This window comes from Mastigoproctus giganteus, chromosome 2 (genome assembly GCF_048544385.1).
Source record: "Mastigoproctus giganteus isolate SK-2022 chromosome 2, ASM4854438v1, whole genome shotgun sequence".
NCBI lineage: Eukaryota > Metazoa > Arthropoda > Arachnida > Uropygi > Thelyphonidae > Mastigoproctus > Mastigoproctus giganteus.
In genome coordinates this window covers 50,156,334-50,179,909 of record NC_143576.1, presented here as the reverse complement: position 1 = coordinate 50,179,909, position 23,576 = coordinate 50,156,334, and the positions used below count along the sequence as shown (strand labels likewise).

General features: G+C 41.1%; 1 protein-coding gene across 1 annotated transcript; it reads left to right on the top strand.

Moving 5' to 3' along the window:
* The first annotated feature begins 1,350 nt into the window (after positions 1-1,350).
* Positions 1,351-10,467, top strand: LOC150089297 (uncharacterized). Its single transcript, XM_090389939.1, has 2 exons — positions 1,351-2,395; positions 10,385-10,467. Exons 1-2 carry the CDS (start codon positions 1,351-1,353, stop codon positions 10,465-10,467), a joined length of 1,128 nt encoding a protein of 375 aa, XP_090246065.1.
* The last annotated feature ends 13,109 nt before the right edge of the window (positions 10,468-23,576 follow it).

Here is a 23,576-nt window from a genome sequence, read left to right as displayed (position 1 = left end):
AAAAAGCTGTCATTCAAATCAACAATACCGATAGTTTATGTCTCGCCCGAGCTATTGCTGTCGGTATTTCTGCCCATCAGGACGATGCTAAAACATACAGACAGGTGCGAGAGGATAAATGTAGTATGCAAACTATGAGGGCTACAAATTTACATGGAATTGCAGGGGTTGCTTTAGAAAGTTGTGGCTTGAATGAAGTTGAACTGTTTCAGCGTGCGAATCCCGATTACCAACTGATGGTAATTTCCGCAGAGTGCGGCTTTGAAGTTGCGTATCGGGGCCCCACTGCTGATAAACAGATATTTCTACTCAGTCACGACAGACATTATGATCTTGTGCGATCTTTGAAAGCTCTGTTTGGCAGTGATTACTATTGTCCCCTCTGCCTTAAAGTTTTACCTACTCGAGAGAGATTAAACACCCACAATTGCTCTTTCAAGTGCAATAGATGCAGAGCTGTCGCCATTCATAATGAAGACAACCTTCTCTTGTGTAATTTTTGTAATCGTTTTTTCCAAGGCGAAGCATGCATTAACGCTCACAGGGCAAACAAAACTTGCTCTGAAGTGCATCGCTGTAGCGTTTGTATGTGCACTTTTCTTACCAATACAGCACACAAATGCATCGATCCCGACTACTGTAGCCATTGTAAGACTGTGCACAAAACACAACATTGTTTTGTTAAAAAACCTGAGGACCCGAAGTACGATGTTTCTGTTGTTTACTTTGACACAGAAACAGTCTTGCTGGACGGCGAACATGTGGCTGTGCTCTGCGTTGCTTCTTTTGGCGACCATGAATGCGTTTACTGGGGTCGAAATTGCATGGCTGAGTTTTTTGATGAACCATTAGGAGTCCAAGAGACCTTGAAACGAGGTAGTGATGGCCGAAAACATCGACGCACAGAGCCAAAATATAGGAATGTGCGAGTAATCGCCCATAACCTTCTTGGTTTTGACGGTTACTTTGTGCTTTCTTATATTTTCGCGAAACACATAGTTCCTCACACTATCTATGATGGGTCGAAGATTTTGGGCATCTTTCTGTCATCGCTAAACATAGTCTTCTTGGACTCTTATTCCTATCTAGCAGTTCCACTCCAAAACTGCCAGCTATGTTCGAGCTGCCAGAGGTGCGTAAGGGCTTCTTCCCTCACGAATTCCACAAGATAGATACATTAGATTATGTGGGAGCTTTGCCCGACCAAAAATATTTTAAACCGGAATTCATGAGCGAAGAAACCCGTACGGAATTCGTGTTATGGTACCAAGAGAAGTCACGAGATACTTACAACCTGAAATGTGAGCTATTGGCCTATGCCTTAGATGACGTGAGGGTTTTGCGAGATTCATGAGCGAAGAAACCCGTACGGAATTCGTGTTATGGTACCAAGAGAAGTCACGAGATACTTACAACCTGAAATGTGAGCTATTGGCCTATGCCTTAGATGACGTGAGGGTTTTGCGAGATTCCTGCAATAAGTTCCGTTCTCTCTTCATTGCAGTCTCGCAAGTTGATCCTTTCTGTCAGGACGTTACTATCGCCGGTGCTTGTAGCAGGATCTTTGCCAGAAACTATTTAGAACCAAACACAATGGCTATCCTGCCACCTGGCGGCTACATAGGGAGTAACACACAGAGTAGGAAGGCGTTGGCTTGGCTTTCGTGGCAGGAACAACAGAACAACATTAAAATTCAACACGCTCGATCACGGGGAGGGGAAGCAAGAGTAGGTCCTTTTTTTTCAGATGGGGTATGTGGTAGCACCGCTTACGAGTTCTACGGTTGTTACTATCATGGGTGCAAGAAGTGTTTTCGGCCTAGCACTATACAGACACAGAGAAACAAACCTATGGGCGCCCTATACGCTGAAACCATGGACCGTGAGGCCTTCATTAGGGCTCAGGGATATGATGTGGTTTCCGTATGGGAATGCCAGTTTGACAACCAACAGAAAAACGACCCTGCCATGAAAGAGTTTGTTGCAGCATTCATAACGCACGAATCGATTACACCTCGTAGTGCTCTCAGAGGTGGTAGAGTTGACTGTTTTAAGCTTTACCACAAGGTGGCGGATAACGAGGAGATTCACTATGTGGATTTCTGTTCGTTGTATCCGTGGGTTTGCAAATACGGCGTATTTCCTTGCGGTCACCCTGAAGTCATTCTTAGCGACTTTGACTATAGTCACAATGCATACTTTGGAATAATCCATGCTAGGGTGACAGCGCCCGAAAAGGAGTTCTTACCCGTCCTCCCAATAAGCTCCAATGGCAAGCTAGTGTTCCCACTATGTGGTGCTTGTGCCGAGCAGATGTCGCCCACTTGTAATCACGAGGATCGGAGCTTTTCGGGAATCTGGTGCACGCCTGAGTTTTACCTGGCTGTTGAGAGCGGTTATAAAATTGATAACATCTACGAAGTTTGGCATTTCAAAGAGAGCCATAAATCTTTATTTGGTGGCTACATAGACACCCTTAAAATCAAACAGGAGGCGTCGGGCTGGCCCAAAGGGGTTGAACCCGATGCATACATCACCGAATTTAAAAGTAGGGAAGGTATCGCTATGGATAGGCACGAAATAAAGGCGAACCCCGCTAAGCGCGCACTTGCAAAATTATGTTTGAATAGTCTGTGGGGACGGCTCGCAATGAGAACTAATAGGGTGAGCACCGTAGTATGTAACAGTTATGAAAGCATTGTAAAGCTTTTCATGGATGACACAAAAATCATACACGACGCCATGTTAGTGTCGGAGGAAATAATGCAAGTTGCATTCGCCCCGATCGATGGAACGGAGGAAACATACCGTCGGGGAATGCAGTCATTGGCTCTTTCGTTGCTTCCTATGGCCGAATAAAGCTCTACAAAGCTATGGCCCCTCTACGCCAATCTTTATTATATTGCGATACTGATTCCATAGTGTTCATCCAAAAACCGGGCGACGAACGTCCACCCATCGGTCAATCGCTGGGTCAGCTTACAGACAAATTGTCTGGGGACCACATTGTCGAGTTTGCCTCGACCGGTCCCAAATCTTACTCCTTCCGCACCCAAGGGGATAAAACAGTGACCAAATCCAAGGGTGTGACCCTTAATGCCAAAAACGCGAAGTTGGTCAACATGGACTTTATGATTGCTGCTGCAAAAGGCCAACATGTTGACGTTTCTGTCGAGGTACCGTTTTCTGTCCGGAGAGACAAACGTACTTCTCGTCTCCTTGAGTCCTCAGTAACAAAAAGGTTTGGATTTACTTTCGCTAAACGTGTGGTGGGAGACGACACACTCACTTACCCTTATGGATATTTCCAAGACACATAGTGAAAGCTAACCACCTAATCACCATACTATCAACATTAGAAAAAACCCAGTGAAATCCCCATGTTTTTTTTGACACTAAGCAGTTTTTCAGTGGCTACCTCTGGTGATGTCTCCTTTTTTTTTCAGGATGTCGGCGAAGTCGATTGGGCACGTACTTCCCCATCCTATTCCCACTGACGTCACATTCGTGACGGCACTCGGATGGGAATCGCGGGGCGCCGGGGCGCCGGGGCGCCGGGGCGTGGGGGATCGCGGCACCCCTCCCACCCATCATGTTGTGATGGGCGCATGCACGGGGGGGATCGCAGCACCCCTCCCACCCATCACGAAGTGACGGGCACGCTTAGATGAAGGGGAATCCTTTTTCCGTGTTGTCATGGAACACCTTTTTTTTTCATAACTCACAGTTTTTTTTTTTTTTTTTAAAAGGGGACAATGTTTTGTTTTTCTGGAGACGTCACCTTCTATCTTTACCGTTGTTAGTCCTGCCTCTCGCATCTGCACGCGAACACACATAAATACATGGTCCAGACTCGCGCGCGATCATTCACAAAATGTTCAAACACCCCTTCACAGCAATAGTCTCGGGAGCAACACAGAGTGGAAAGACAACGTTTGTGTTGTCGCTATTAGAAAATAGTGAAAATTTAATTTCGCCACCACCTCAAAGAATCGTCTATTGCTATTCAGAGTTTCAAGATAAGTTTCGGTGTTACTCGCAAATCGAGTTCGTCGAGGGTTTAAACATCCCCGAATTCGATCCAACAGTAAACAATTTACTTGTTTTAGACGATCTCATTAACCAGGCAAAAGATAGTATTGTTGTGTCAGAGATATTTACAAAGGGGTCGCATCACAGAAATGTGAGTGTTATATTATTAACACAAAATCTGTTCTCCCAAGGCACTCAGTTCCGCACTATTAGCTTGAATTCGCACTATCTGATTGTTTTTAAAAACCCTTGCGACTCGAGACAAATCTCACACCTAGCAAGTCAAGTGTACCCCGGAAGGTCATGTGTTTTAGTCGACATATATAAGCATGCAACACGTGATCCACATTCATATTTGCTGTTTAATTTTTGTCAGGATACTGCAGATATACTGAGGCTGCGCTCACACGTATTGCCAAGCGAAGGATCTACTATTATATATGTACCCTCATGGCTAGATGTCTAAAACACAACACTAACTTCATAAAGTATCTGTCGGAAGCTCGACCAAAACAGGCAACCGCTCTATTAAAGAGCTCAGACCCCACACAAATAAATTCGCTCTGTGAAATCTGCAAAAACATAATCAAAGGCAACATTCCTTTACCAGACAGAGTGAAAAGCAAGTTACAACGCAAAAAACGTCTGCTCAGAACACTAGCAGATAAAAAAGTGGCATTTAAGACCAGACGGAAATTAATAATTCAACAAGGAGGTGGTCTGATTCCATTATTAGCGAGCATAGTAATACCACTAATTGCAAGTTTGATCAGAAGATGAGCGAATCTTTCCGCAAATTCTTACTTGTAGCTGCACCGCCAGAACAAAAACAGATGCTCTCTTTAGACGAGCAAATGTCTACAATCTTAAAAAGACAAGATTTGCAGCCCGAGTCTAAAGTTAAAATGTATCTTCAGATACTGCAGTCATATTTAGGTCTGAAAACTAATGCCACAAAACAGGCGACGTCGTCGGCATCAAACAACATCGAGATGGCTGTATCGACCTCAACCACCGCCACTGCCGCCACATCGTTACCCAGAATTCCCTCTGCGCAACAACAGCAGCCTGAGGGAGGAGTGATAAAATCCTGTAAGCCGGTCAAGCGCTGATATACGGCGCTGATTTCACCTCACCATCTGAGATGTAAACATACGTGGATATCGTTGTGGTGAGTTTTTTTCAAATAAAACAGACACTTTTAAAATAAATAAAATTTTGTTTTGTAAGTAAATGCTGAATTACATGTAATGTGGCAAGAACATCATTTGCCCACAAATCTTTACAATAATATTTGTTTACAATCTTTGACATAGAAATACTCCTACATCTATGAATTAGAAAAAAAATACAGTGTAGTCCACAAGCTATAGATTCTGGATGTTGAATTACCACTTTGTTATAAGTCCATTTTTTACTGTTCAGGTTAAGGAAATCTGCAATGTCCTGTGTCGGCGGTCGTGCAAAGCTGTCGAAATATTGACTTTCGCTTTTTCCTAGGAAAATGCAGACCCAGTGAGTACCTGGCATGTGGGAAAAGTCCGTATTGATGACTAGAAGTGCTGGTTTTCTCTGTATTGTCGACGGTAATTCGTCCCTGGCACAGACACTGATCAGATGTTTTCTCGATTCACTGTCTGCTTCTAAAACCTTCAAAATTTGATCAGTGTTCATAATTAATTAGGATTGATCGAACTTTAGTCACAGAAAGAATGTTTTCGAATTCGGCATACAAGATCACTGTTACGTTTTCGGGTAGAGGTTCTGCGAATTTCAGTTCAAGTCGAACTCCGCCTCGCCGTAAAGAACTGATGTGCTCGCCGACTGCGTTGCTGTCTGGAGTCAGGTCGAAACCATAAAGCACATTCCCTTCAGTATAATCCAAGAGTGATATGTCGTTTCCACAGTCTGAATTCCACTTGTTTAGCAATGTGAAGAGAGACAAGTAGGACCTGGTATAATGTCCATTCTTATAATCGGGTGTTAGCGGTATGGAAGGATGTTGGATTCCAAAAAGTCAAAAATAAATATTCTCATTTCCAATGACCGAAGTAAATAACACAGGTTGTAGTGACCAAAATTAAAGGGGTTGGTTTTGAGGGAGCCGTTGAAACTATCACTGGACACAATACCTACTATTAAACGAGCGGGGATCTGGCCTAGATATATATTGTCTCTGGTAGAGTCTGACATACCTTTTGGAATTGAGAAATAAGTAACATCAACTCTGTTAACGGGATATACAAGGGGGTGTTTTTCAAGAACACTCATGTGCGCCAACTGTATGCTGGGGTTAAGTTTAACTTTACGCACAAAAAGACACGCCTCACGTATGTGAATCTTCGCCATATTGTCGAGAGACAGCAGACAGAACTCGGGCGAACTGCGAACCATTCTAAGACGGAGCGATACACTGTTAATAATATATTTGGCCTGATGACACAAATCTAGTCTGAGACGGCCCAAAAGTTCCACAGTTTTGGTTTTCGAAAAAAACTTCATATGTTGATTCATACTGCTGTCGGGCTGAGAAAACATTTACGAAACATTGGAAACATTGTCTTTTACGAACAGTTCTGTAGTGAGTTGGGATTTTTTTGCTCCTCTGTCAAAATTCAAAAGCGTTTCTAAATAAGCTCTATAGGGGTATGTGTCACTGCTAGGATTTATTAATTTGTCTTGAACGAAAAGATCCACATGTTTAAACATGGAGTGAAAAAAGTTATTGACAACGCCCACACTTGACTGCAGTTCTTTTCCGTCACTTTGAGTTAATTGTACTTTGAGTCGCAAATAAGTTTTTCCCAGGTCCAGATATTCTTCCGATGTTCCCGGTATGGAAAATTCTATTGGCCTCGGCATGTCCACAGATGCTAAAGGCAAGAAAGTAACGTATGAAGATCGTTCGATGCAGAGATTAGTAGCAGGCTGGGCAAACAGGTCTAGTTCTGACATCATAACTTCACCCATCATTGAAAGATGTCCTGATATTTTTTTTTTTTTTCGACGCTTGCCTCCACTCTGGCTACGGACTTTTTGCTTAATGGCCTGTCCTACTTCAGAAGCTCGATTTATAAACGAGCGTTTCACGGGTGCTCCCGAAATGACATCATCGATCATATTACGACCTGCCGACAACACACGGCGACCGATGAACTTGGCAACGGGTTTCAGAAGTGGAGAAAGAAATGTAAATGCAGATCTGAATATACTACCTAAGCCTTGGCCTCTCTGGATCGCTGCTCCTGCAAAGAAGGGATTTTCCCCCACCTGCACTTTGTAGTATTCCACGTACGCACTCATTGGGGTCGAAAATGCAACTTAATTAGAGTTTAACACCTCTAAAAGGAAATAACTGACCGCTGTCTGTGCGAATTTGAATAGAAACGGACTGAATGTTTGAGAGAAGCACAGGGTAATAATCCAAATGTAAGAATTCACCACTGTTTAAGAACGGTACTACTCGCAAAAGAGGTGCTCTCCTATCACCCACAAGCTGATCTTCGATCACGGCACTATAAACAAAGTAAGAACCGACACCTCTATTTATATCGCACGGAAATTTCGATCTCGCAGTTCCTTCGAAACCCTCGGGCATACGTTCAAAACCGAGTAACTCGCCGAGTCCAGTCTCAGGGAAGCGAAGACGCACACTGCTTTCTATTTTGAAAGAAACAAAACCATATGCATTAACAGAACCTTTAATTTCGGGGGCTATAAAAGTCATAACCTTTAGAATTTCGGAGACGCTATTGTAATTACCATAAGGAATTTTATGCTCGCGAACATCACAAGTCGGCGGTTGTACGAGCACAAGCTTCCTATCAGCACACTCACTGTTAGGCTTTATTGGTGGTAACACTATTTGACCTTTAGGTATCCACTTTCCGGTGTACTCCCCTTTGAAAGTTCTAGATTTGTCAGCAATATCGCTCAATGCTTTATGGACTAACCCTAGAATTCTGGCAGTTCGTAAAGTCATACGCAACTCACAGCCATTTTTAACACGAATTGTGAATCTCACTTTGAATTCTGTCTCTTCTACTTTAAACTCTAAATTGCCATTAAGACCACACATATGCTCAATCAATTTAGTCGAATTTTCGTACTCGTCGTCCAGCATGTAAATCTCGGGGTTCCTAACTGTCGGTTCTTTCTGCAGAATTGCAAACTCGGCCCAACCTTCGGAAATATTGTCCCATGACTTAGGTATGTGTATTTCTGCAAGTCCTACCTCCCACTTGCCTTTGAGCGCTATAGTGTCGGGTAAGCCGATGGTAAAATTAGATTGTGTATTCTGGGGATGGAAATCCATACACGCATTACTTGGTAGGGTTAAGAAGATCTTTAGCCAAAACCCAACTGTTGTAGGAAGCTGGATATCCTAACCACTTAACACGCAATTGATGCTCTCCACCCACACGTCGCTCCTTAAGTACTTTTTCAATAAGATATGTGTCGAGTGGTAACTTGTCGTTGATATTAACAAGCTGAAGCTGTTGTTCGTAAAAGGTACCTTTGATCGTATTGCCTGTTTTGTCTTGTACTCTGTACACAACTGGTTTTCTTCGTTTCAATACTTGAGATATAGTAAAAATCTCACGCGTCCAACAACCCCAGAATCCTTTGCAGAAAAGATGTGAACCTGTACTTAGAACGACACGATCCCCCAGTTTAAATTTAGGAATCTGTTCTTTGGTTTTTTTCAAGTACAATTTCCTGTAGACGTCTTCTTCAGTATGCAAAGTGACATCGGCAGGTGGGATTCCTATGGTTCGATGTGGGGTTCGATTATAAGTAGCTACAATGTCGGAAAGAACATGCACATATTTCTTACTTTCAGAATAAGTTATCCATTTAAATATTTTTTCTTTCAGAGTTCGGATGAATCGTTCAGCTATTGCAGCTTTTTTTTTCTGATCTAGTTGTATAGAAATTAATGTTGAGAGACTTAAATAAGGCCTTCACATCTTTATTTGTAAATTCTCTGCCTCGGTCGCTGTTAAGACTGAATGGCGTTTCTTCCTTGAAAATTGATTTGAATGCTTTTACCATCTGCTTTGATGTTTTATTTCTAAGTGTTCTCACCCAGGCATATCTAGAAAAGGCATCTATACAGACTAGTAAATAACGCACTCCACCATTAGCATCAGACAGATTGGAAACTTCTGCTAAGTCGCACTGAAACGTATGGTGTAGTCCAGGAACTATTATTTGGTTTCTAGAAAAATTAATTCTTTGAGGTTTGTGTCTCACATAAGCTGGTTGAGATGACAAGTACTCTTTCACGATACGTCTGGGTAATTTTGTATGTTTTTGTAAAGCATTAACACCACTAAAACTTCCCACTACATGAGGATCATTGTAATCTTCTAACATTTTTTTTTCTTTTCCAGACGCAGATTTCTTACTTCCAGGATGCACAAGACTACTGGTGGCGGGTGTGATTTTCTTTGCACCTTATGTGCGGTTATTGAAAGATGGGGGTAAAACTCCCCTAAGTTGTAATTTTTTTTTTTTTATTATTTACAAATAAAAACATCTATTTGAAAAAAAAATATTGTCTGTTTTTTCTTAGAAAGGAGAAATTAAGTTTTAATTTTCCATTAATCAATAACCTTTTTTAAAAAACAAAAAATCGAGAAGTTACTTTTAGGAAAGAAAATGATTTCAAATATAGATTAAAAAAAAAAAGTTGCAGACAGAAACAGAAGATGGCACCAGCATTTCACGAAGATGGTAAATAAATATATATACTCATCAATACATTTACTTTTCAGGTTTTTTACCAGGATAGAAAGACTGTAAGCATTAGGATACAATCTCAACTTGCAGAGGAAACATCATAAATAGTTATGGGTAAAAATATATACATATAAATTTAACCATTAAAAAACATAACATTAAACATATAAAATGAAATAAAAATACTTAATTTTCAGCTTTCAGAATGGATCGGTAGATGGCGACACAGTTTCTTGGTTGTTTCAAGTGTCGTGACAGTCTCCGTGCTTTTGGTAAAAAAAAAATTTAAACATCAAAGTAAATTAAAAATAAAATCTTTAATTTCAGCTTTCAGAATGGCTCAAACAGATCGTGACACATCCTGCAAAAAGCTATGGAAATATATTTAAAACGTTAAAGTCATAGCTATTGAGAAAAATATATTTAAACATCTTAAATAAAATCATTAATTTCAGCTTTCAGAATGCTTCCACAGATGGAGCCACAGTTTTCTAGACCTTCCATTGTCATGGCAATCTCCGGGCACAAACTGTTGTGACCCCAAGTACCCGTAAGTGGGAAAAAAATATATATAATTAAACATCTTAAATAAAATCTTTAATTTCAGCTTTCAGAATGCTTCCACAGATGGAGCCACAGTTTTCTAGGCCTTCCATTGTCATGGCAATCTCCGAGCACGAACTGTTGTAACCCCAAGTACCCGTATGTGGGAAAAAATATATATATTTAAACATCTTAAATAAAATCTTTAATTTCAGCTTTCAGAATGCTTCAACAGATGGCGCCACCATTTTGTAGGCCTTCCATTGTCATGGCAATCTCCGAGCACGAACTGTTGTGTGTGTGTGTGTGTGTGTGCGCGAGTCCACAATTCATTGCGCATCCTCCAACGCTACCTTGAAAACCAACACGGCAAAAAACAGACAATTTCTACGGCATCAACCGCCCAGAAATCACCGGCAGACTCAGAGCCGTACTCGGTTTATACCCCCAGACCAATCAGCACATCGGTTCATACCCCCTCCAATCAGAACAAGGCGAAATAAACTTCCTACGTCACACTCACACGCCACTCTTAACTATAACAGGCACATTTACACATATTCTTATAACTGAAAGGGTAGCTGTGGGGATAAGCACTGGACTGCCAGTAGCAACGACATGGGTTTGAGCCTCGGAAAAATGAATTTATAATTTAATTAAACTTGAAAATAAGTGGCGCCATCTAGCGGGCGAAATAAGGACTAAAATATATTTTTCCTCCGAATCGGCAACTAAGCCTCGGCGCAACAGCTAAACCTAAACCTCTGCTCGCCTCACCGGAACACGCTCAAAACCAAAATGGCAAAACAAACGGCCGAGGAGGCAGCACGCACGAAAATTGACGCCAAAATTCATAGAGCCGTACTCGGTTAGAACCCCAACCGAATCTACTAGAGAGGTGTTCGTGAACAGTGAAGTAAGTCTTATAGTAATCAGCCTTTCAAGTGTTTTGGCCAAATGCGATAACAAAGCAATAGGACAGAAGGACTTGCCACTTTGGGTGTTTGAAGGTTTAGGAATTAGTTTAAGAAGAGCTGTCTTCCAGATAACAGGGAATGTGCTTTCATTTAGACATTTGTTGAATAGAGTCGGAAGAACCGTTTAACGTAGCTTGTGGAATTGTTTGATAAAGATGCCCTCATGAAAGTCGAGGCCTGGACAACCAGAGTTGTTAATTTTTAAGACAGCTGTGTCCACCTCCAGCTTGGTAAATGGCTGAGATTCAGAAGTAGCAGTGTAGGAGTTATTGAGTTGTCTTATTTGTTGATGAGAAGTCAAGTCATCCTCTGGGCGATTAGAAGGAAGCAAATTGTCCAAGATAGTGTTGATGGTGTCCTTCCAGGTGAGAGTTTCGGTGCCGTTTGCGGGTACCGACTAATAAACAGTAGGGGAATAGGATTTGTTCCTAGTAAGGTGATAAACAAGGCGCTATGGGTTCCGATTGCCAGTAGAAGTAACCAAGTTCTGCCAAGATTTTATTTTACAGGTAGTGATTTTGACGTATTGTCTTTTGAGAACCTAATATTCTGTTTTAAGACTTTCGACGTCGGGAGGTGGCCAGCTCCTGCGATGTCGTTGGTAAGTACGCCTAGCCCGATGCACTTGCTGACGAAGCAGAGTAAGTTCTCGGTTCCACCATAGAGTGGGATGGGAAGACTGAATTTTCTTTTTGGCTGCTTTATAACAGGCGTGGCTGAGAGCATCATTAACATAGAAAGCTAATTCAGAAGCTGCAAAGTGGTGGATGAAGTTTATAGTTTCAATTGGGAAATCAGTGTTGATTGAGTCATTAAACAGGTTCCACATGATGCATCGCATAGAAAATCTTCTAAGGTTCTGTAGTGGAGGATTATATGATTGTGCAGAGCAAGTCACGGAGAAGGTGATCGCACGATGGTCACTTGAGCAAATGTTATTATTTACTGTCCAGTCATTAATGTTTGAAGAAACGGTGTAAGAAGTAGCAATGATGTCTATATTTGATTTGCCATTTAGAGAGCTGAAGGTATAAGGTGAACCGGGTTTATTTAGAACGTCAGCTCATGTGAAAGGAGAAAGTCTTCTATGAGTGAACCTTTGTTATCAGTATGGTCGGAGTGCCATATACTGGATTTGACATTATAATAAGTTTGGCAGTACCTGCCAAAGAAATAACTTGATCGAGGTAGGCAAGATGAAGTGTAATGTCGGAAGTTGGTGGGCAATATAGTAAACTAGGAAGTAAGAGCCACAAGGAGTAGACACATTTATGCAGACAGGGTGTTGATTAGTAAGATTAATTATCTTGACTACGTCCAATTTAAGATTAACTATGACGAAGGCCGTACGTGATTCAGCAACGAAGGCCGTACGTGGTTCCGGCTGAATAACCCTAAAAGAAATAGGGTATCCGGTTATTTTACCGCGGAAATGGTATGGTTCTTGTAAGGCTATAATATCATATTTAATTTCGTCGGTTGCCTTTCGGACTTCATCGGCCACCAAACCGCTGAGCATTCAGTTGAAGCAGGCTAAGTTCAGAGACTGATTCATCTGCAGATGAAGAACTGGTAAAAGACAATGCATCTATAGTTGGTCCGTTGTGTTACAAGATCTATGATACGCAAAAGTTCTGGACATTTGGAGTCACGAATTGCCTCATTCATCAGAGGTCCTTAATCGTGCAATCTCTAGAGCTCTTTTATATTCATGGTATTTAGGATCGCGGATGGAGTGCCAAAAGTCTCTTTTACGCCTCTTGCAATTTATGCAGCAGGCAGGCTAATCCTTATGAGGGCATTCTGCATACAGATGACCATTACAGGTGCAATGTCCACAGGATGGGGAGTTATGGGTACAGTATTGTGTTGTGTGCCCATATCCCAAGCACAAAAAGCACTTAGTAACTATTGTAAATGGCCTATGCCTATGTGAGCTACAAGCAAGAAATATTCTGTCTATTGATGAAACACGCCTGTAAATTTTTGGGGAGAAACTGATTACCCAGTATACCAATGACAAGGACCTTAGTTGTGAATCTGAAAGAGGTTTCCTTTTAATCTCTTCCATTGTAAAGTCATAGTCAGCTAGATTTTTATTATACAGTTCTTCTATTATGTCCTCCTTACTTAGATCCTTGGGCACATAGTAGTTAATTATGGAAGGGTTACTTTTTTTAGGAACTCCCGTAGAGATCCCTGCAGAGGACAAAGAATCAGATGTTGAGATACTAATTAAGTCCGACTTAGTGGCCATTCCCAAAATTACGCTTTTGTTGTGTGCTAATTTGATTGATTTTATTTTGACTGTTTTAAATTCTTCTTCAAACCAGGAATTCCTCAAAGAGAGAAATCACCAAACGATTCTTCCCTAATGTTGGAAAACTCTACCCAATGGCTCCAGCATGGTTTACGCCGGGACTCCACGCGACCTTCCTGCTAACGGGACATTGTGACTTTAAGGCTAAGCTTACAGCCCTGGGCATTACAGATGACCCTACTTACTTGTGGAGAGTTAGAGAGCCGGCACCACCTCATGCATGAATGCCAGCTTTATGATGACCTCTGCGGCAAGCTCATCACCCGGATCACCTGTTTGCCCAGAGATAGAGAACAACACCTCGTGGGCGGGAGGCAGGAATAATTGCCTTCTCCAAGTTCGCTGAAGAAGACGGGACCTGAATGCACACTAGCCACATAATGTCCATTCTCATTTGAAAGTAATGGCTAGAAGCCAAAATGTGCATAACACCAAAGATGACCTACCGAGCAACTAATGAAGATAGACAAAAGATCTGAATGAAGGACGAATAGCAGCCGTTCTAACGGCCTGAGCCAAACACTAGCCCGGCTCTCCTTTAACGCCCCTTCCTGGCAGGGGAACAGACGACCAGTCACCACGCTCCCCTGCTACCCCACCTTTCTACAAAGATGTCACCTACCAAAGATAACTACCAAGTGAAGAACCTTTGAATAGAGACAACCCACAAATTAGGACAATCTAAGAAAAAAAAAAGGTTCGTATACTACTGGACTTAACTCTCATGGATGTGACCAGTAAGACAATCTCCTCGATGAAGACTGATAACGACACGTGCCATTAGATTTAAACTGCTTTTCTTGGCCAACTAGCATTCTGAACCGGGTACCCTAACTTGGTTCACTTTAACCCCCCCCCTCCCCTGGTAGGGAGTGGGAAGGGACGGATTTCTGTCTCCACCTTATGTATGCAGACGATATAAAGGTTGGCAGAGTTGTTAAGGACACTACTGACGTTATGCTGCTGCAACAGGATCTGGAAAGTTTGAGCAGATGGGCTGAGAAGTGGCAAATGAAGTCTAACGTTGACAAATGTAAAGTACTACATATGGGAAACAGCAACCACAGGGCAACGTATCCACTCTATGGTACTACACTGACAGTGGTAGAGAATGAAAAAGGACCTGCAGGCAGATATGAAGTTTTCTGAGCAGTGCAGAAGAGCTGCAAGAGTAGCTCATGGTGTCTTGTCAATGATATACAGGAATTTTTCTAGCAGGGAAAAGGAGGTGATTATTCCCTTGTATAAGACAATGGTCAGGCCACATCTTGAGTACTGTATACAGGTCTGGAAACCTCATTTAAAGAAGGACGTAGAGCTGCTGGAACGAGTACAGAGAAGGGCAACAAGATTAATGAATGGAACAAAGGGCTGCTCTTACGATGAAAGGCTTAAGTTCTGCAAATTACAGTGTCTGGAGACTAGGCACCGGCGAGTTGATCTGATAGAGGTGTATAAAGCCTTGAATGGTTTGAGCATGCTCAATGCTGATGGGATTCTTCCTCTTGCTCAGAATAATCACCTGAGTGGGCATATTCAGATTGAGATTAATTCAGATTGAGGAAAGACATAAGTAGGATAGATGTGCGGAAATTTGCCTTTAGCCAGCGGGTAGTTGGTTGGTGGAACAGACTTCCGTTCCTTGTTGTGGAAGTTGATAGCCTAAATAAATTTAAGGCTGAGCTGGACAGGTATTTCGACGAACTGAGGGGTGAAGTGGAAGTGTTTTTTTTTGACTGATGCTGCATAAGCTTGCTTTCTTGCATCCTATGCCTTTACTAATGCTAATGCTAAAGTGCTTCAATGTGCTGCAATAGTAACTTTGGACAGGGAACGGGTCCCAACCTTTGCTACCGAATTCTGTGCAATTTTCACAAAAGAAAGATTTTTGTGCTTCTCCCCATCGTCTTTGCAGATAATGGGAAGCCCCTAGAGAAAACGATCCCGACCTTTCTGGGAGTATTTTAATACTTGGCTGTTCTCCCTCCCCCAAAACTGTCAGTAGGAAACTGCCCAAAACTTCAAAAGCTCGTTGGAAAGCCCCAAATTACACCACGGACTTGTGGAAAACACCATTTGTCAACATTCTCAAAGCGCAATCCTGATATAGAGATGCAACCCAGAGAATCCGAATTGTTCTCGATTGATCAGATTACACTAAAAATAGAAGGAAAGCAAGGTAACAACGGCGATAAACCAGTTGCAGAGCCAGAAAGATGACCCTTTCATCGTTGATCTGCAGGAAGAAGGGGAGGACATCCCCTTCTTCTTCCTGCATCGGGAAATGCGCCTCCTTCTACCTGAACGAGAACTGCGCTCCAAGACGGAGAACAGGGAGCAGCCAAAAGCTACTTCGCTGCAAAAGAACACCAATGAGGACAAGCAGCAGGACTCACCTCTCACCTACCACAGGGAACTGTTTACGAGAAGACACTCTTCGTTAAAATAGTACTAGAAAATATATTTAAGGAGAATTGAAACAGAGTGTCCTCTGGACTTAGAATCTAAATTGTGGCAATTTTCCACAAGAGAGAAACAATACTACATGACCAGTACCTTGAAAGCCACCACTCGACTCCATGCTTACATTGAATGCGGGGCAAGTCACAGCGCGCTCAGACATATTCTGAAGCGCTGAGGCATAAAGGCGCCCCTGCTGCCGATACCATGAACACTGCAAGCACAAAATCAGCAAATATGAAGACGCTGCTCTCTACCCCACATCTTCAGACCGACCAATTCAGATACGCTGTAAACAAGTGAGGAAGTAAAAAAAAAAAATAAAAGGTTATTGACTCGCTAACGCAGGAATTTAAAACAGCCAGAATCCGATCCATATGGAAGACTAGAAACACTGGTGTGATAATCGAAACAGAAAATAAAGAAGACGCTAAATTGATTATCAACAACACCAAGATCCCTACACTCCGTCTCATTGCTGAAACTCCTAAAAAAAGGCCCCTGTCAAGCCCTGTATTTATTTCCCATGTTTCTTTCGTAATGCATGATTCTACGTGCTTACAGCTATTTTCATGGTTCTTAAATTTTAGTAGACAAATTTTGCCAATCATTGATGCCTTTCGCCCAGTTACAGCCAGTTCTACAAAACATCCAGTATGGCTCACAATATACGGAATCCAGTTTTTTTAATAGCAGAACCATTGCCTATTCATTTTTAATCCAGATTTACAGTGGTTTAATAATATTTTACCGAAAATTATCTATTTTTGTTATTTTTCGGAAATGGTCCTTTTTGCTAACAAACAGCCGATTTTCTAATAAATGTTTCCTATCTGCTGTGAAATTCTCTGGATAATTTGCAATGTCAGTGGGGTAGTTTCTTTTTTAAGATTTTCGATATTGATATTTTCAATTTCTTTCAACGTTGAAAACACTTCATTTTCTTCTGCGGAGGGAAATGGTCTACTTCAGGATTTTTCTTCTTCAGGTGTTTTTTGAATGTCATTCTCTTGCTCAACCTCAATTGATGGCTCTTTTCCCATTTAGTCGGTGTCAAAAGTTGAAGATTGACTTGTTGTTGATGTTAGTTCTGTTTCTGGATGAGAAAAATATGAAGTCAATTTTGGAATTTTTTTTAACTTCTTTTGTTAATAGTTTCGCCAGCAGCGCGTTTTATTTTGAGTTTAAAAGCACCGCTTTTATGCTTTTCTCCATGGATAATTCGAAAAATAATTATAAAATTTTTAAATTGAACTAAATAACAAAATACTAACGAAAAACAAAATAACACAGAATATTATCACAAATCTAAAATTATATTTAAAGACTCTCAACACGGCTTACTTCTGTTATGTTGTCAATTGTTATGTAATAGAATATAGCCTAATTTCAAGAACAATCTCCTACACTGTACTGATCCGATACAATAAGGCTGATCCGATACTGTTTTAAAAATGGATGCACACTGCCATGTGAGTTATAAGGTCATGAATCATTTACAGACGATTAGTAAAGAACAAAAGTAAACTACAACCTTTAGAAACTTTAGTTTTGGTTTGGATTTGGATCTAACTGAAACAAACAGTAGTATCATTAATTGCTTTCCCTTTTTGCACCTCAGACTTAGTGACTATTTCTTCGCCTTTGCTTACAGAAAGAAAAACAGTTTATATGAACATATAAACACATTGAGCAGAAATCGAATGTCGATGATGCCACCTAGTCTCAGAAACGTTCTAACATATTACTGCGGGATGAAGGATGACCACCCCTACTGAGTACAGTTGTAGACACGACCAAGTTGCCAGGATAATACATTAGAAACTAGCAAGGAAATACCAGTTGATCAAAGAAAGTGTTCTGTACTACAAGTACGAACCACAGGCAGTACTAGAAACCCCAACCCACAAGCTGTACTGGGATCGCATCATATTAAATATTAATCGATAAGACAATCCCACACAACTGACGGGACATAACCCTTGTGGACAAGAAGGAAAGGGGAAAGGCTACCTATCTGATTGATATATCCGTACTCAACACTGGCAACTTGCAGAAAACTCATGGGTATAAATTCAGGAAGTACCCGAACCTAAGATAAGCGATAAAAGAAAGGTGGTATATGCAAAAAAGTAACGACCATCGCGATAATCGTGTTAACCACCGGAATGGTGCCAAGAACCTACATAACAGCCTAGGAGCAATAGAACACCCGGCGAACACCAATAAGGAACTCGAGAAAGTCCCAATCCTGAACATCTGTGGATAGTCAGAGAGTTCCTCGACCAAAAGTAACACCAGACATAACAACAACCACCCTGTATACTTGGTAGCAAAACCCGTCACGAGGTGATATGTTCCACAGAGGTTTGTCCGGCCATCATTCTCCAAATGGAGATTAAGACATTCAACTCTTAATATTATTCAAGATAAAATATGTATAATAAGATTTCCGGGCAAGTTTATTCGTTAATATTGATGATTCGCTAATACAGAAAACGCCTAAGTCTTATGTGATCGACTAGTGGTTTATATACTAGGACAACAATCCCGTTGTCCACACAATGGCAACAAAATTGCCATTGTGTCTTTCATTCTGAAATCCTCCCATAAGTTAGACCTCAGGATGCCTCAAAACTATGATTATTTTACTATAAAACTCTTGCTGTGCATAACGTGTAGCAAGAGAATGGCAAAGAGGCAAGGATAATTAAACAAAACATGGTTTATTACTTCTAGCATACAAAACAGGTGTAAAATAATATGGTTATATAATTTTATATGATTATATAATAACTCGTTTCTTATCAAAGAGGATAAAACGATATACTATAAGCTAATGATACATGCGTATGAACATGTCAGTGTGCTTCGTGTGATCTTCAGTTGGCACTCCTACCCGTACTCTCTGGAGGATGATTGTTGTGAGATAGATGCTGACTTAGTGAATGTTCCTATGAGGAGGGATATTTCTCAGTAGACTCTATTAAATAAAGAGTCAGGTATGAACGTTCGACACTTTCATTCTATTAAACTATCGTGTCGTAAATGTAGGGTGAGACTTGCCAGAATAATCTTTGCAATATTCAGGAATAGATGTCTAGGAATAGGACCCAGCAGCAAAAGATTCTCAAGACATTTTTGACGAGATAGTCTCAAAAAAAAAAGAGAAGTGCTTCGCACAGGACAACACTCTCTTCGTCTCATTGTGCCTTCTGGGTTTCTCCGTGTCTCTCTCTGTACGTCTCTCCGTCTTCTCTGTTCTCTCAGCATGTTTCACTTCGTTCCGTTCATTTCCTGTAGTCTCCAAACTTTTGGTTCGGAGAGGACAGGAAACGAACGGAACAAAGAGAGACACGCAGAGTTTTCGTTCTGTCTGTTCTCACCCCGTCTCTTTGTCTCTGATCTGCATATATATATATATATGTTTCCCCTGTTAGAGTTTCCAATGCTTCTATTGGTCAAAACACCAATTTTATGGGGGAAATGAAAATCCCAGGGACTGTTATTTTGGAAACCTGATACATTAAAAAAATGGAACTTATGAGGAGAAAACGGAACCTCACATCTGCAAGGTGGTGAAATTTCCAGACTGCCCAGTGGTAGTAACTAGATCTAAAGTCCCTTCCCCAACACAAGAAATTTCCAGACAACAACCACAGCGTTGTTATAAGGTTCAGATTTCACCCTGAAGTATGTATCTTAATTGTCATTACTATATTTTCTCCGACGAAGGTCATATACTTTCTCACCGTTTTATAAATATTATATCCACGATGTTCGTCCGATCCGATCGAGTAACGATCTCTTGCTGTGAATCAGCCGGACTCATAAAGATGGAACAGTATTTCAGCTGCTGTTTTTCCCTAGTGCGTCGCCAACAGGCGTACTCTAAAAAAAAAGAAACAGCCTTATACAAGGAGTGAGTATCACACTACAAGTATAGCAGTGACAAAAGGATAAGGTGACTTGGCTAAGTAACAGGCAAACGAAAAGTAAAAATTAAGACATTTTTGCACTCCTCCCCTCCACTGCAGGAATTTTGGGCAGGTGGCAAAAAAAATGCATATGTCCAAAATTCAGGGAGCTTGCACTAGGGTCGAAAGGTTCTGTAAAGGATCTTTTGGTTGGGAGAAAAAAAAATCAAAACATACCTCCTCTTACAATCTCGAGTGACCCTCAACTAATACTAAATAGTACCTAAAGAAAACATGTTATTAAAAATTTAATCTGTTTTACATATATTTACTTAGACTTGTTTCATTTTTAAGAAAAAAAAATTTACATGGCGTATTCCATCACACAGCCACATTATACAGACCCAAGGTTCGGCTTGGATACTTCCTTCTTGATTGTAAAATTCAATTAAAAAAATACACAAAAAGTTCATCTGTTTAATGTTTTTTTTTTTTTTTTCTTGGATACGGGCAAAGAATGTTCATAGAATGTCTGTCACAGTTTTCAGTCGTTGTAGCAACAAATCTCTCTTCTTTTATTGTTCTGATGTTAGTAAAAGAGGAGTAGCACACTGCTTGTAGCTGTCCTTGGGGCACAAAAACTTCTTTCGCATCACACTGAAGAGATGGCCTCCCACTGAACTGAAACAATGCGCGGAGTTCAACTCTTCTGCGGCTCTGGCTTCCTCTCAACAGGGTTTGTTGATATTGCATAGAAACATAAACAAACACTGGATTGATATCTGTTCTTGATTACTACATTCATACACATAATGCCATCTATACGTAATACTAAAATAACGTTGTATATATATGATTTGATACAAACATCCATATTTAGCATTAATTGTTTAGGATAATGCTCACCAAATTGCACGTATTGATACAATAGTAATATATACATATAAGACAGTGTGTTATAATCCTGTCTATATAACATAAACTAATGCTGGTTATATATCCTATACTGGTTAAATAGGAACTGATGTAGGCTATACATCACATATTAACTGAACATGAACCAATGCGAGTTATACATCATATACTAATTTAACATGGACAAATGTAAGTTATACGTCATATACTAATCGAATATGGGCAAATGTAAGTTATGCATCATTTACTAATTCAATATGGGCAAATGTCAGGTATGCATCATATACTAATTTAACATGGACAAGTCATTTCTGTTTTTTTTTTTTTTTTTGGACTGTCTGCCTTTCATTCATCCCACCACTCTGACTGGGCAGGACTGCATCTCTTTCTTGCCAGTCCCTTGCGCTTGAGCCATTGAGCATATAAATTGGCTGCTCGCATTGCGCAGTGTGTCGTTGGATGATCCCAGTAGCACTGGAATCGACTGTCTTCTTCAAACCACAACGAATCCTTATCAGATCAGGAGAAGTCCCTGATATCTACGATGGTCTTGGATTCAAGAATTTTCCAAAGGCAGCATGCTCTCTCCTCTCCCTTCAGTAAAGATCATCTGGTAAGACTTGGTGATGGGTTTAATCCATGACTCAAAATGGAGTGCTGGGAAAACTCCTTGCTTTCGAACCGAAGCTATATTTTGGCCATCCCAACCAATTATAGCAGTATCCTCTGCTGAGAGCGCACCTTCAGCATCTCAGCAGAACTGTACATCAACAAATGCCCAATTGTCAGCAGGAACTAGGAGAGGAGGGCGCTGCTACTGCTCCTTAGATTGCTGGCTTGTAAATGTGCTGCATTTTATGCTTATTATTTTTTGTGTTTTCCGGATATAATCTTATAATACCTGATAATCAATGGAATCAGCCATAGAAGTGCTACAAATGGAGTAAGTTAATTTTAGTTGTTCTTGTGGGTTTAACTTAGTTGTGTCCGTTCTTGTACTCTACATTGTCGGCTACGGATCTGACCACGCTGTCGCCGTAGCAATAACTTAGGGGAGGCGGCTGTCTTTTAGTTAGCTTGCCACAGCTACAGCTGAGTTTTTACTGGGAAGGGAATTTTACCTGTCTAATTTGCGTAGTACTTGTACTTCAAGATGCTTTGCTTACTTCCGTGTGAATGAACTCGAGTAATGGAATTATCAAAGAACAAAGACTTCGATGGCCGCCATATTGCATCGGTTAGTGTTATTACTGCAGTGTCTCGTGGTCGGAAATAAACTGAGTGCCGCTACGAGAGCAAATTAAACTGATTGGAGGGTACCTGCTACAGTTTCTACTTTCTCAGCGGTTGGAGGGTACCTGCTACAGTTTCTACTTTCTCAGCGGTTGGAGGGTACCTGTTACAGTTTCTACTTCCTCAACAGACTGTGCTGCTTTAAACCTATTTTTTTTATCGCCATCAAGATAAGAAATATGCCTGAGGAGAAGAACAAATTGTGCAACCCTGTGGTGGTGGTGCTGGTGAAGGCGGCTGAACTGGGACCTTCGGATGAGGAACTTAAAAAAAGGCAATCACTGCTTTCCCCCAAACGCACATTACAAGGTCATTACAAGGCAAAGAAAAAACAAAACGGGCCTGTTTTTCAAATATCTCCATCCAAGGAAGAAATATTGGAACAGCACGAGAATGACTCTACCCAACAAGTAGAAGAGACTGACCAGCCCTGTAAACCTGCCTTTCGAGCGCGCATTGATACAGACGCTACACATTCTAGTGTCCTTAAGAATGGTACTAAGGGCTACAATGAACCACCACCACCACCAGAGACAACCCAACCAATAGGGGTCAATTTACCTGGCATCATCTTTGATATATCCACCCTCCCCGAGGGATCCATTATGGATCAAGTTTTTGCCCTCAGGTCAGAGATAGAAACACTAATGGACAAATCGGACAATCAAATCACCACTACTCTCAGAGGAGAAATAATTCAAATCTGAGGAAAGATGGAACTCATTTTACTAAATTCCCACATTGAAAACGAGAAGGCTCAGGCCAAGTTAGAGGCCTATCAAGCAGAGTGGAAATCAAAAAACCAGCAGTGCTCCTGCTCTTATGCTGATGCGCTGAGGAATTCAAAACCCAGTTCACCTAACATAAATAGGGCACCAATAACAAGAAAGAAGACTCTTAAAGGAACCACACTTGGTTGTTCTCAGGCCCACACACCCAGAATCTACAAAAACCGGTGAGGAAGTAAAACAGACAGTAATTACAGAATTGACCACAGACTTCCAAAACAGTAGGATCAAGTCAATTAGAAAGACCCGAAATGTGGGGGTAATCATAGAAACTGAATCTGGCCAAGAAGCTGCTGATATTATGAACAACCCGAAGATACCAATGCTTGGGCTAATAGCTGCACCACAAAGAAAGAGGACCCTCCATTATCGTCTTTGACGGTGACAAAGATCTCACCCCTACTCAGGTGCGGGACGAGCTATATGGAAGAAATATCCAGAGAACACTCCCAGACGTCAATCTGGAGGAAATTATCACTCCAAAGTACCATACAAAGTCTAGGAATGGAAACAGTGTAAACTGGATTTTTGAAATTGCCCCTATTGCTTGGCAAACAATCATTCACCAAGACAGAGTTTTCATAAA

Coding starts and splice junctions, on each gene's coding strand:
- LOC150089297 (XM_090389939.1), top strand. CDS start 1,351: ATGAGCGAAGAAACCCGTACGGAATTCGTGTTATGGTACCAAGAGAAG. Junction 2,396..10,384: donor TTACCTGGCTGTTGAGAGCG/GTTATAAAATTG, acceptor CTTTAATTTCAG/CTTTCAGAATGCTTCCACAG.